Source organism: Muscardinus avellanarius, assembly GCF_963383645.1.
Source record: "Muscardinus avellanarius genome assembly, chromosome: 20".
Lineage (NCBI taxonomy): Eukaryota > Metazoa > Chordata > Mammalia > Rodentia > Gliridae > Muscardinus > Muscardinus avellanarius.
The window spans coordinates 590,064-605,719 of record NC_137806.1 but is presented as its reverse complement, the minus strand read 5'-3'; the positions used below and the strand labels follow the sequence as shown (position 1 = coordinate 605,719).

Genomic DNA, 15,656 nt, shown 5'->3' with positions numbered 1-15,656 from the left:
TTCGGCCCCGCACTCTGCTGAGAGTCTGCGGCCATCATTCCAGCCCTGCGCTCTGCTGAGAGCCAGTGGCCATCTTTTCCTGCCCACGTGCTCTCTTCCGGAGCGCCGGCGGCCATCTTCCGCGGCCACCACCGCCGGGGCGTGCAGGCTCCACCGGCCGCCAGGCTGCTAGTTCCACCCGCCCGGAGCCAGGCTCCTTGGGTGATGCTGGCACCTGTTCTACTTGCTGACCTCCTGCACGGGCCAGGACCTCTGCCTGCTGCTTGGACCTCCTAAAACCGCCGTTCCCGCCTGCCCACGCCGCCCGCCGCTGGAATGGGACCGCGCCGCCCGCAGACTGCGCCACACTGCGCGCCTATGTCTTCTCCGCGCCTGGTGTTGCTTAGACCCGCCTGCCGGGGCCACCTGCCTCCTCCATCTAGGCGGCCGCCACTCTGCTAAACAGCCCCCAGCCCGCCAAGTCCAGCCCGCGCTCCAGCTGGTTCCTCCACTCGGACTCGCGCCCTGGCGCCCTTCACCCTGTGCCTGCCCACCCCTGCTGCCTGGGCCTGGCCATTCCGGTAAGCAGCCACATGGGATTACTGGGGGGGGGGGTCGCCAGCTTTGGCCCGCCATCTTGCACACGTGGAATCACTGGGGGGCCGCCATCTTGGCCCCACCATCTTTAACCCCTCCCACCTCATGGCCTCACTGGAGGCCTCGCCATCCTTAACCCCTCCCACCTCATGGCCTCACTGGAGGCCTCGCCATCCTTAACCCCTCCCACCTCATGGCCTCACTGGAGGCCTCGCCATCCTTAACCCCTCCCACCTCATGGCCTCACTGGAGGCCTCGCCATCCTTAACCCCTCCCACCTCATGGCCTCACTGGAGGCCTCGCCATCCTTAACCCCTCCCACCTCATGGCCTCACTGGAGGCCTCGCCATCCTTAACCCCTCCCACCTCATGGCCTCACTGGAGGCCTCGCCATCTTTAACCCCTCCCACCTCATGGCCTCACTGGAGGCCTCACAATCTTTAATCCCTCCCACTTTCCACTCCTAACCAATCCTAGGAGTCGGCGGCCATCTTTCCGGCCCGAGCCAGGTAGCTTGGCACTTGCTCTGCCTGCCAACGGCCTGCGCGGGCCAGGACCTCTGCCTGCCGCTTGGACCTCCTAAAGCACCGTTCCAGCTTGGTTCTCCGGTCACCGCCGGGACCTCTGGCCGGTTTGCCCCACCCGCCCCGAGCCAGGCTCACTGGCGGTGCTCCTCGGGGCCCAGCCTCAGCGTCTGGCGCATGCCTGGAAGCCCTTTTGTCTCCACGCCGCGGGCCCGGCAAGCCATGCCGCCTGCGCACCCCCACTGATCCCACCTGTGCCAGTGCCGTCCACACCAGCCACCGGCATCCGCGTGCCCTGGCTCCACCGCGCCCCCAGCAGCTTCTCAGCGCTTCTGTCACAGCCAGCGCTGGCCGACATCACTATACTCCGGTAAACTGCCTCCTTCCCTTGGTTAGCGGGTTCCGGACTTGGGTCTTCCAGTCCACTGGGACCTTAAAATCCAAGCGCTTGGTGACCCATTGTCCCATGGTCCACTGGGACCACGCTGTGGATGACCAGGTCATCCTCCGGTTTTGAGAAGGAATGAAGACGTTCTTCCCTATCTCTTAACCTCTGTTTCCGAACGATTGAGCAGGGAAATCGGGGACGCCCATTTCCTGTTCTTCGTTTCCGCCCGCGAACCAATTATGGGGAGTCGAACCTTTATACTAGCAGATGCCCTGAGAGCCTGTCTGCCTTGATACGAGTTGGGAAATAGGTTGCGGTGGCCCAGGAACAGTTAGAAACTTTTCTAAGTGGTCTGGTATCCCTCCAAATGCTCTTCCCCATCAGCTTCCATTTATTTTCCCGCCAGCTGCCATTTTGTGATGGCTCATAGTCGCTGCCTGGTGATGTCACAGTCGCCATCTTGGCCCGCGCCAGACTACAATTTTGCTGGGCGGCCTGCGTGGGCGTGCCCTAGGTGCTGTGGGAAACGCCGGGCCGGGGCTGGGGCGACACCCTCTGCCCGTGGGGAGTCCGCATTGCCATTCTTGCTGGACACCCGTCTCGGGACTTGCTCTTTGTGAGTATAGGTCCGTCGCAGCTGACAGAACCTTAACATAGCATCTAAGTTTTAATTCCAGAGAGAAACAGGCGGAAATTGAGCATACACTCCGACTTTGCCAAAAAGCAGATCCCTGGTAGCTGCCCTTCGGCTGGCGGTGGCGGCTCAGCCCCCTGGAGCGCCACCTAGGTGTGGAGGACTGCAACAACAACTACCTCCAGGAGCCTGCCTCAAGTGGGGCAAAGCCACGCCTACCAATCAGACTGCTCGGCGTGTGGCCAGGAGGGCCACTGGAACAGTGCCCTTGGAAAAGGGTGAGCCCCAGGTGCCTCAACACAGGGGGAGCACCTTTCCAGACCAGGCCCCGCCGCTGGCCCTACTCAGCCTGGCTGAAGACTGACGGCTCCTGGATCCCTCAACCTCCATCCTCTTTGCCAGCTCAGGGTAGCTCTCCAGGTACTGAGTAAGCCAGTCTCCTTTTTGGTCGCCTGCTCAATCTCATGATTTGTTTTTTTCTTTAATAGCCCTTGCCTGTTCAAGCCTCCTCAAGCGCACATCACTAAGCTGTCCAGGGTAACCTCCAATTCGCACTGCAGCTATGCACCCACCTGCACCCCCTTCTGGGGGACTGAACTCCCGACTCCTCCCGGCCTGGGGCCCCTGACGACGCCCCTTGACAGCAGGAAGAAGCTAGAGGGTCCAATCGTCATCCATTATCCCTACCATCAAAAGGCCGGAATGTTAAGTTGGGTCCTGCACTCATGTGACTTTGTGTCACATGACCTCTGCAGGGCAAGGGAGGGGCTGAAACCCCCGCGAGAATTGGGCGTTCCCACGAGTAAAACCCCCATCTCGCGAGATGCATGCCTTTAAAAGGAGAGCCCGCGTCCTCTAGCTTCAGACAGGCGCGCGGGCCCCACGGTGCCTCGCCCTGATCCCCGGGAGAGCCGTGCCATTAAAACTTTACATGCCACGTGTACCGGACCTCTCTCGTGTTTTTCACACTCCGCCGTACTCACTTATTTTTATTTTACTCGCATTTAATTTTTTATTTTACTTATCACTGGTCACTCCGCTTCTCCTCAGTTTCCCTTGTGATTCTGTGCGGTCACTGGTGACCTCCTGTCACCCCACTCCTTTTCCCTTTCACCCCAAGAATCAACTGTCCTACATGCCGATAACACCCACATTTGTATTTCCAGACCAGAATTCCCTCCAGACGTCCAGATTCGTATACTTAAGTGGTTGGACACCTCTGCCCGATGAAAGTAAATCTACCATCTTTTCTAAAATTGTGTTCTTCTCGTTTGGTAAAGGTCACAGCATATTCCTAGTTAGTCAAGTAACAAAACAAATTCAGAATCTTTTATGACCTCTTCATATCCAACATTCAGTCAGTCAACAATGCCTGATTCTACTTCTCCATAATTTCTTACATTGACTCTTCTAGTATGTGGCTAATGTACTAAGAAAATTATTCAAAGTATAGTGTATTTTTTCTAATTAGTCTAATCATTTTCATCCCAGTTATTGTAAAAGCTTAATTAGTCCCCTGCCCACTTCTTCTCTGACTTTTCCTGCTTCTCATGTCACTTACTCGTCTAAGACTCTTCAGAGGCTCAGGTGACCTGAGCTGCACACACAGAGGAGAGCTCAGGAGAGAAGGGGACAAGCGGTGGCCTCTTTTCCCTCAGTCTACCTTTCCCTCAAAGCAAGTAAGAAGAAAGCTGAGATCAAGGATTCAAAACACTAAGTTGGTGGAAACATGGAGGGTGCGGAGGACATATGAGGGTCAAGAGAACAGACCAGCAGGCGCTCTCCATGGCTCCTTGGGTCAAGTCTAGCCCTTGAGGCCAAGGGCAAAGACAGAGGAAGGCCAGGCTACGCTGAAGCTTTAACTGTAGCTCAGTTTCGGCTGCTAGCATAGGAGACCAGCCAGGTAATCAGAAAGGCTGCACAGGAATAGTGAATATATAAATACTGGATTTATCTCTGAAATCCAGGAATAAATAGGCAGATTTAGAGTTGAAGTCTGTAAGAAGATAGAATACAATTTATACACAATAATGGTACTAAAAATATTATCTATATAAAATAGCATCTCACCATAACATATTAAGCTCTATATTATATAAAGTAATTAAAAGACAATACAAAAATACAATCAAGAAATGGGCCACTGCACTAAATAGACACTTCACAAAAGAAGAAATACAAAATAACCAATAAATATATGGGGGGAAAAATGGGAATACCATTGACAATTAGGGAGATGCAAATCAAAACTACATTGATATTTTTAACTAAATTAGAATGGTAATCATCAAAAAGTCAAACAATAAGGACTGCTGAGGAGATTGTGGAAAAACAGAAACTCTTCTACACTGTTGGAGATTCCTGGAAATGGATCCACTATATGATCCAGCTATCCCACTCCTGGGTATCGTTCTAATCTAGTACTTTGAATAATCATTGAGAATTAATTAGTGTCTATAACATACTTTTCTAGGAAGTGGAAGGGCCTTTAGCATGCTTCTACCTCTTGCTTCTCTCTACCTTCCTTAATTAATTCACTCATTTTCTCATTTTTTTTGTGGTACAGGAAATTGAACCTGAGGCATTCTGCCTCCAAATTATACCCCCAGACCTATTTTGTTTTTATTTTGAAATAAGTCTCTAAGTTTCTGAGGGCCTTATTAAGTTACTGAGGCTGACCTCAAACCTGTGATCCTCCTGTCTCAGTCTCCCAAGTATTAGGATTATAGGTGTGTACTACCACACCCAGCTCAAAAATGTTTTAATTATCTGGTAGTTTGCAACCAGATTGTTATAGTGATAATGTTACCTGTTTTAATTTTATTTTATGGCATTACTTTGAGAAAAGTTCTTTTTTTAACATTTTAACCAATTTTGAAAGCCATATTATCAACACAAATTCATATTTAAATAAAATTCTAATTATATTTTTGTTCACTGTTGTTTCTTATAACTCATTCTGTTTCTTAGAATCTTTTGTTTTACCAGACAATATTCTAAAATTTAAAACATTATTAAAGAAAAGGTTCACAGCCAGGCATGGTGATGCACGCTTATAATCCCCGCGCTTGGGAGGCGGAGACAGGAGGATTGCGCAGCTGGCTTCAGAGACCCTGTTTCCAAATTTAAAAAAAAAATAGGTCTGAGAGTGTAGCTCAGAGGTAGAAGGGCTTCCAGGAACCCCAGTACCACCAAAAATAAAAAAAAGAAAAAGAAGAGGTTCACAGAAGGTAAACTTTCTAGGCCCTGTCATTTCTAAAAGAAAGATGTTTTCATTCTGCCCGAGCTCTGTCTCTGTACATGGTCCCTCCACAGCAGTCTTGTAGAATGCAGAATTCCAGGATAAAAAAAAAAAAAAAAACTCCTTTGAAGACAGAAAAGGCTTTGTTCCTCTTAGTAAATTATTTTTACTGTGAATGATGCTAGGTCTAAGGACAGTATGGTTCTTTCTCTTTTGTGATTTTCTTTTCTTTTTTTCAGTTTCTGGAAACCCTGGGTTTAGATTTGTGCACGTTTTCGTTCACTTGTTCTCCTGCTTGGCACTATGTGAATCTTTCCAATCTGAAGTCTGGAATCTCTCTTCAGCAATTCAGCTTTTGGGAACTTTAAAAAAAATGACTATTTCTTTCCCTCAACTACTTTCTTTTTATGTGTGTGTCCTATTTTCTTTTTACTTTAATTTATATTCTTAGTTATTTATTAGACTTTACCTTCCATAATCTATGGTTAATTATTTAACCATATTGATTCTAGTATTCATTCATCCTTCCTACTAAATTTTGCCAAAAAAAATCTAATTTCAAAAAACCTTTCTGACTATGAATTTCCCTTTTTTAAAAAAATAAGACGATTTGAACACTCTATTTCCCCTTGGTCTCTCTGAGAAAATTTTAATGGCATATTTTTTTCCTTACAGTTGCCCTTAAAGTTAGTTCTGCTTAGTAATCTTGGTTTATTTCTTTCATACTATTGGTATTCTTAAGAATTAGGTGACCCTGGGTGTTCATATTTGTGAATAAAAATCTGAGGTGATGAGGAAGTGACTGCAGAGGGTTTTCCTCAAGGGTAAGTGTACTGACCTTCACCCAGCAAGGTCATTTAGGGAATTCTTGTTCCCTAAACAGTCTCATTTAAATTTTGCATTTTAAAAAATGTCTTTGAACTTGTGTTTAAAGGATGAGGGGAAGGTACTGGGGGTTGAACCCAGGGGAATTCTACCTGTAAGCTACACCCTCAGGTCTATTTTATTTTTTATTTTGAAACAGTGTCTTGCTGAAGGTCTGGCTCAAAACTGCGATCCTCCTGTCTCAAGCTCCTAGGATTACAGGTATTCTCCCAGCTATCTTTAAACTTTAATAGGAATTATATTATTATATTTTATAACTAGTTCTGCAATTTGTTTTTATTTTGCCTAATATGTTTGTGAGATTTACCAATATCGATGAATACATTGATAATCAAAATTATATTTTAATTACTGTATTGTATGATATGGGATGAATAGACTACTACCATATTGTCCGTTTTCTTAGAAAGGCACATTTGAAATGTTTTTTACTTTTACTATTTGCTGTAATAAAAAATGGCCTGCTTAATAAATAGATTACCTCTACTCCTATCACAATTCACTTTTTACAGAAGACTACATTTAGGATGATATTCAGAGTCATTGTTAAATTTCCTTACTAAAAGTAAAATCCTTTAGATAAAAACAATTAACAGAAAGTAATAGCAATAGCAATAAGGATCTTCAAGGGAAATCTCTAAAACGTTAGAAAAATGCTAAGTAAAGATAAAGGCTGAAAAGAGGCTTGTAAAGAAAAAGGAAACAATAAAATTCACAAATGAAGAGCAAAAATAGACATCAGAAGTGTGTGTGTGTGTGTGTGTGTGTGTGTGTGTGTGTGTGTGTGTGTGTGTTGATACTGGGGATTGAGCCCAGGGGCATTCTACCTCTGAGCTATACCCAACCTTGTTTTATTTTTTATTTTGAAACAGGGTCTCATTAAGTTCTGGAAGCCCCGGCTAAGACTTGTAATTCAGTTGTTTTGACAGGTAAGAACAGTGAGGTTCAACCTACCCATGCGGCCTTTTCAAGGTAACACAAGCTAGAGTGGTCTTCCACTTTGGGCTTTAACTGCAATAGAAGCAGGCAGTTACATGATAGAGACTCATGCTTAATCTCCGTAAGTATTTCCCTTTTACTCAAGAGATAAGCACAGTGAACTTGTCTTTATCCTGATTTACTGGGTATTTGTTTCAATTGCACGAAATGACAGAAACTGGCAAGTACACCATCTTAGACTAGTTTCATCTGGCATTTTTAAACTGAGCAGAAAAAAAGGCATTGCTCAACAATTATTTTTGCATAAACACTGTTTGGCACTCTTTCCTCAAGATAAACATGACCAAAGGTAAGTCACAGGCACTTAGTGACCTGTGGTGGCGTTATTCGACAGTCCTGGGAGCCCTGAGGGCGAAGCACAATCTATTCCCACCTTGGCATTTTCGATGCACGGACAGAGGGCCCAGGCTGCGCTGGCCTTCACATCTGGGTGCGGGTTTTTCAGCAAGGACCATAACAATCGAACTCCATCTAAGCGATCGATTATTCTGTGGCAAAAAAAGTGAAATAATCTGTAATTGGTGCCTGAAAACGAAAACTTAAATATCCTACCTATTCACACAATGCCATATTTTTCTCCTCTTGACATTTTGCTTGAGTTTTGGGGATTTGGTTTTTTGTTTTGTTACAAAACATCAAGAACAGCAGGATTATATCATGCTGTTGAATCACTAGCCCTCTGATTTCGGTTTTAAGTTCACAACATGTAGAGCAAACTGCATGATAATTACGATTCATATAAACTTAAAATCAAGCCACATAACTTTTAATTGGCTGTACACACACTGTTACCTAAATGTAAAAACACTGGTTTCTTTCATATAATAACATCTAAATACTTTCCAAAACAAATATTTATGCCTCGAAGCTGCGCAGTTACCTTCTTTATTTGGTCTAGGTGTAATTGACTTACCTTACCATATGACATATTTTAAACTCCTTCGTCCTAATCTAGCATTAGGAATTAAAACCATTACACCACAGAGCATCCTTTGTTGGGCATGAATAACACATAACTTGTTTTCCATGTGCTCCCTTCCCAGCAGGACTAACATTGCAGACTGTGTTATAATTACTTAAACACACTGTAATCAAAATATCTTCATGACTAGCTGAAAATGAATTCTCATCAGGGTCATCTCTGCTCCGTCTGTCTTCTGTTTATCAATCAGTCCAGAGGGCACAACCTTATAACAAAGTCCACTGGGTACTCGCAGTGGCCAAACAAAACTTAATATCATTTACAAACATGGCTTTGTTCAGAAAGATATATTAAACTCAAGCAGATGAAAAGTTAAAGAACATCAAAAATCCTTTGATTTTTTTTACTCTCCTGTTGAATTAAACACATGTAGTATTTAGCCACAGAATGCCATTCAAATTTTTCCTCAGATATAAAATGCTACATTTCTTGATTAGCTCAGATGAGTTTGCCAGAAAAAAAATATTATTCCAAAAATTCCAAGAAGGACAGCAGCTTTGCACAGCCTTTTAAAACAGGATACAAACGGCCTGCAAGATATAAACTCATTTTTAAAATGACTCCTAATTTTTAAAAAAGCGCATTGAGAAAGTGTTTTATGGCAGAGTTTCACTAAATACTTAAAGCTTTCTGTCAGCATTTGCTGTGAGAACACAGAGTTTTCTCAATTTATGGAAATTGTAGAAACATACTTGGGACATCACAAAGAATTTACTTTTTAAATTTGTATTGCAAAGACCGTTGCCGTCTGTATGTGCTGCTGAAATATAATTAATATGGGTTTTTGCATCCTATATTTTTCACACAATATTTCATAATGAACAATAGTGAATAATAGTCTGCCCTGCTTTTTGGCAAATTTTGCAGAAATTTATCACTAGAAATATTTCACTCTCCACTGTTAGACCTAAGTTAACATTACGGTGGAAGTCAATTAAATGGTACAATTTCTGGCTTAAAAAGAAAAGGACACGTCAATCCTGGATACCCCTTCCCAGGCAAAATTTCACAAATATAAAAAATCGAATAATTCCAAAACTAGATCTATTTCTCCCCACTCTCAGGTTTAAGTGAGCTGTTTAGTTATGAAGAATGAAAATCATAGCTTCCATTACTAGTATCTTAAAAAAAATTCAGCCCAGGATGTATCTGAGGAAAACATTATCAAAAAACATCTGCAGGCGCAGGAACTAACACAGAACTTAGAGTTTAGCTTTTCCCTTCGATCCCCCAACACACACGCTTGGACACACTGCCTGCCTGCGCTGACTTCACCTCGCTCACGCGGCTGCACGGCTTCTCTGTTCTCAGCAGCAGCACCCTACCCCCGTCTCTGTCTTCTCGCATCAGGATTGCCACAGAAGACGCAACTTGGTTTTATGTCTTCAGTTTCCCTTCTTTTCCATCCATCCTATAAAATCCTTGTGAAATTAATCCTCCTGAAGAAATCTTTATAAGTTTCTGAAGCAGCTTCTTACAATAAGGAACCCAGCTCTGCAGCACAGGATTTCAGATTCAAGAGGAAGAGACTGCATATTTGTCCCTCCCAATATATTGAAGCAATTGCTCATAAAAGTCCCTGACCATCACTAAACACTAAGTACTAAGTACACAACCTAACATAGACAGTCAGTTCTTATTAGCAGGAGTGCTATGTTCCATAACGTCAGTGCAAACCGTGAGCGATGTGTTCATATGAGAAATACAACCTTTTCTTCCTGTGAGACTCTGGACTGAACCTTTCATAAACTGATCAGTATAGAGCTTAGTTTTGTGTGCTTCTGTTTTTAAAAAATCCTTATCTAACCTGTATTGTTGAATCATTAACATGACCGTAGGGCCAACAGCACCGTACCTCACCCTTCACACAAATGTTTCTTCTCTTAGGCACATTGCAGCCTTCTGATGCTTGGGACCCGGGATAGGGCTTCAGGAATGTGCACAGGGGCCATCTGAGACAGCTAAGGCACCAAGGCACAGCACAAAAACGCAAAACACACAACAACAGTACCCACAGACACCCTTGCAGGGTGAGAGCGGAAATACGGAGGCAGGATGCCACCTTTTCTGGTCTCGGCAGGCAACGGGTGCTCTGGACATCTCAAAACTGTCCTCTGGTCCCATGTATTCCCAAATGAGAGCCAAAGTATTAAAGTCCATTTGTACATTTTATTTACCAATAAAGTTGTGAGGACATGAATTCATCAACAGAGAACTTGTAAATAATGAGGACTGATTATATGTTAATTGCCCTTCAAAAAACTCCAGTCTAGTAAGAGAAACAGAGGTCATTATAACCTGTCTTAATACTGCTGCACTAGATGTACACATGGGATTCCATGTGAAGAGAGAAGACGCTATTTACACACCAAAGAAACCCTTCTCTCAACTATAAGAGAGTCCTGGGTCATCTCCATCTTTTACTAGAACACCCCACCATGTAATGTCTATAACAAAATCTTTGGTTTCTTCCTTCTTTAAACTTTTTCAAAAAATTTGCTGCACCCTCTTCTGGAGGCCATAGCATACTGTTTTGCCTAATAGTCATATACATGTGCTTTTTATTTTCCCCCTTCTTGGCACTGAGGATTGAACCCAGGGCCATTCGACCTCTGAGCTATAGCCCTAGCCCTATTCCATTTTTTATTTTGAAATAGAGTCTCACTAAAGTATCTGAGGCTGGGCTGACCCTGCCATCCTGCTGACTCAGCCTCACAAGTACCGAAAGCACAGGCGTGTGTTTCACCTTTGCAGTGACTGCCATCTTCTCGACAGCAGACTCACTTGCCCCAGATGCATGGGGCACACTACCACAGCTGAAAGTGACGGCTAAATTGAGCTTTCACAAGACAGTCATTGATCACTCTTTCAATAAATAAAAATCTCTCTCAGCAGAGATATATTTCTTTTTAAACTTCATACTTGCAAATTACATGTTCAAATTCTAAATATAACCAGTAATATTTTCATTTAAAGTTATCTCCAGCCAGGCGTGGTGGCGCACGCTTGTAATCCCCGCGCTTGGGAGGCAGAGACAGGAGGATCGTGCAGGTAGGAAGCCAGCGCGCTGGCTTAAGAGACCCTGTTTCCAAAAGTAAAAAAATATATAAAATAGGTCTGAGAGTGTAGCTCTAAGGTAGAAGGGCTTCCAGGAACCCCAGTACCACCAAACAAAAACAAAACAAAACAAAAAAAAACCCTCCAAAAAAAGCAATAAAGTTATCTCTAAGTTAAAAGCATATTTACACAGACTCTCTTTACATTTTTGCTTTTACATATACAGTGATGGGCTTATAGGCAGTATTAATAAATGTCATTGCTCCTTTTCAATAGGTCTACCCCCTTTCATATAGTGCTTTTTTTGATTACCGTCTTACTCTGAATTTATTTCCAATGGTATATTAGCTCTTCTCATTCTTATGTCAACTGAATTTTATATCAATTACTTGACTTTACAAAAATAAAATTTGATTAAATGTTTTCAAAATCTTCAACTTCATCATGCAAATCAAATCGCCTGACGAGCAGGTTAACAGCTCTAGAAAGATAAATAGATACTCATATTCTGGCTATTTTTACAAAGGCAAACCAGAAAAGACACAGCTGCTTGCTATGTTTCTTGTTTTCTCTTGCTGTATCAACATCTGGAGGACTGTTAGGAAGTTGGCTGGCTTGCCTGCCTATTGAGGCCACATATGTGAACAGCTTGTGTCTGTATTCATGGGCATGGGGAAGATGGTACGGTTTCCTTCTAGCAAAACCAATACATTTGTTTTGAAACTATAATTTTGGATGTTTTCTAAAAATTTCATAGTATTTGCCAAAAATTTCCCCGATGAATACTACTGTATAATAATATAGTTTAAGTGTGGCTGGCAGAATGACATAACATGGCCCCAAAGAACATGATGTTCTTCTAACCACAACATTAAGAGATGCAACCAACCCGGCATAGTTGGACTTAGAAAACTGGTCATAGGGAAGAAAGGAGTCTGTGAAACTGAATATAAAAGGTATACAAACTTAAAAACAAGGAAAAATCACAAAAACGAAATAACAGCTCAATGTCTGGTATATATTATTTAAAAAGACAAAATATATGTATAATTGGAGTTTTAGGAAGACAAGAAAGAAAGCAAAAGTGCTTGTAAAGTCAATAACTGAGATATTCTAAATTGCTGGGAGACAATGTACAGGTTCAAGAAGCTCAGCGAACTTCAAGCAGGATAAATGCAAAGAAAACCACTAATCTGCACACTATAACCAAAGTGCCTAAATCCAAAGATAAAGAGTATATATTAAAGACAACCAAAGCAAAAAGATATATTTTAGTACATCTGGGCTTCAATAACAAAATTCAATAAATTGAGTGGTGGCTTGTAAACAAATACTTATTTCTCATAGTTCTGGAGACTCTGAAAGTTAAAGGCATTGGCAGATTTGGTGTCTAGTGGGAACCTGTTTTCTGGCTTATAGAGGGCTGTCTTCTTCTGTATCCTTACTTGGTAGAAAAGGAATGGGAGTTTTTCAGGTCTCTTTTTAAAGTATAGTAGGTGTCCATCAACAGATGAATTAATAAAGAAAAAAAAGTATATACATATAATGGAATTTTACTCAGCCATGAAGAAGAACAAAATTATCTCATTTGTAGGAAAATGAATGGAACTGGAGAAATCATGCTAATTACCAATCACAATAGCATAAACAGACACCTCAAAATATAGCAAAAATGTGCAAGATATCTACATTGATAATTACAAAATGTTAAAACTGAAGACCCACATAAATGGATACATATATACCCTCATAATGGACAGGCAACAGCAATGTCATAAGATTTCCATTCTACCTACATTGATTTATATATTCCTAACATTACTTATTAAAAGGCCGTGAGGCTTTTTAAAATTTGTAAACAAAATGATCCAAAAATTTATATATAAATGCAAATCATCTAAAGTATCCTAAAGCTCAAACAGAAAGAGCTAAGAGTGGTGGCACATATCTGTAATCCCAGTACTTGGGAGGCTGAAACAGAAAGATCCCAGATTTAAAGTCAGCCTCAGCAACCAACTGAGGCCCTCAGCAACCCAGAGAGACCCTGCTTCAAAATAAAAAGTTCAGAAGTAGAAGACTCCTGAGTTCAATATCCCAGCCACTAAAAAGAAAAAAAATCTAGATGGTTCATACTACTTATTAAAAAGATATAACAATGAAGGTTGTAGTATAGTTCTAGCATAGAGAAAATATAGATCAATGAAAAAATATAAATCAGTGAATAAAAGAGTTCAGAAATAGAGCCACTCATTTATAGACAATTGAATTATAGCCGAGATACCAAGTTAATCAAGTTGGAAATAAATCAAGTTAATCAAGTTTCAATAAATGATAGTAGAACAATTGGATATTGTATGAAATATTAACTTCATCCTCCTTTCCCTCCACGCTTTAAAAACTAGCTTGTGGCTGGGCATGGTGGGACATGCTTGTAATCCCAGTACTTGGAAGGCTGAGACAGGAGGATTGCAGGTTCACAGCCAGAAAAATTAATAAACTGGATTCATCAAATTTCAGCTGTCTGCTTAAAGGCGACCTTAAAGCTTACTGGAAAAATGATTTTACAGCTCATGTATAAAGCAATAATTTGTGTCCAGAATATATAAAGGACTTCTTCAAATCAACAAAGGCAATCCAGTTAAAACTGGACAAAAGTCTTGCTCAGACCACAATAGGGTATCTACAGGTAGGCAATAAGGACATGAAAACTAATTCAATGTCATTAAAAATCAGGAACTAAAAGTGAATCTACAATGGCATGCTATTTCATTTTATCAGACTCACTCATTGGCACTGGTAGGGATGAAAAGTTATACATCCACTTTTGTGTATTATCTGGAAGTTTGTAATAAGCATTTACTCTGTAACCAAGAATTTCATGCCAAAAATATGCAAAACCAATGCAATGGGAACCAGAAAGTGGCTTTTGGGGTGGATGTGAGGATACACTTGAGGACGGCATGACCAAACTTTCTGGTGTGAAGGAAATGTTCCCTTCCTATGTTGGGCTGGTGAGTGTGTGCAATTGTTAAAACTTACCAAAGCAAATAATTAGGTGTAAAAACAACCCATCAATTTTGAACAAAAGTCAGACAAAAACAAGCCCATACAATATGATTCCATTTAGTTATACTCCAAATAAAAACAAAACTAAACTACACAGTTTATGGACATGCATTCTTAAGTAAAAATTTATGAAAACAAAGAAGATACTAGTAATCATAAAAGGCAAGAAAGGAGCACTCCCCAGAGGAAGCCAGGGTGCCTGGGTCCCAACGTGGGGAGCCAGCCAGGCTCTACTCTCGCTCCCTCGAGTGTTTGTTTCATAAATCTTTTCATTCTAGTACTTTATGAACGTATTCACCCGCAGCATTTGCTTTGCTTTATGTGTATTATACTTTGTAAACTAAAAGGTTAAAAAATGTTTTTTTCATTTTAAACACACATACATTACTCTCTCACACTGGAAATAGCACTAAGTATTCCATTTATTCAGCTATTACACTGAGCACATATTGCAACTAACTGGATGAGATATATGCAATAAAATCTGTGCAATTCTCAAATTTAAAAATCCCTGGAAGCCGGGCATGGTGGTGCACGCTTGTAATCCTAGCATCTGGGAGGTTGAGACTGAGGGATTGCAGTTTGCGGACAGCCTCAGATACTTAGTGAGGCCTTCTGCAATTTAGTGAGACCCTGTTTCAAAATAAAGAATAAAAAATAGGGTGGTAGGGCCAGGCGTGGTGGCGCACATTTGTAATCCGGCCCCCCCCGCGCTTGGGAGGCTGAGACAGGGGGGTCACACAGGTTCGAAGCCAGCCTCAGCTACTTAGTGAGGCTCTCAGCAATTTAGTGAGACCCTGTTTCCAAATAAAATATAAATAGGTCTGGAGTATAGCCCGGAGGTAGAAAGCCCCTGGGTTCCATCCCCAGTACCACCAAAAAAAAAAAAAAAATAGAGCAGTAGGTGTAAATCGGAGGTAGAATGCCCCTGGGTTCCATCCCCAGATCCAAAAGAAAGAGAAAGAAAAAGAAAGAAAGAAAGAAAGAAAGAAAAAGAAGGAAAGAAAGATCCCTGGAGCTTGTTTTAAATGAGTTTTAAGATAAGATTGAAAAGATTCAGTGATTCATTTAATTATCTTCATTCATATTTTCATCTCAGTTAATGCAAACTAGTTCAGCCACTATGGAGATCTGTGTGGAGATTCCTAAGAAAGGTGGGAATAGATCCACCATATGATCCAGCTCTACCACTCCTGGGTATCTTTCCAAAGGGGTTGAATTCAGAGAAATATAGCAACATATGCATACCTATGTTCATAGCAGCACAATTTGTAATAGCCAAAATATGGAACCAACCCAGATCT

At 42.0% G+C, this 15,656-nt stretch overlaps 1 protein-coding gene across 2 annotated transcripts in view; it reads right to left on the bottom strand.

The window, feature by feature from the left end:
- The window catches only part of ODAD2 (outer dynein arm docking complex subunit 2), a gene marked incomplete at its 3' end in the record, with an annotated part of 154,683 nt that overhangs the window by 65,815 nt on the left and 73,212 nt on the right, over window positions 1-15,656 (bottom strand). For both annotated transcript variants that reach the window (XM_080717060.1, XM_080717061.1), the window contains one exon: window positions 7,621-7,735. In XM_080717060.1, coding sequence (XP_080573186.1) covers window positions 7,621-7,735 — 115 coding nt within the window. The remainder of the gene's footprint in view (window positions 1-7,620; window positions 7,736-15,656) is intronic.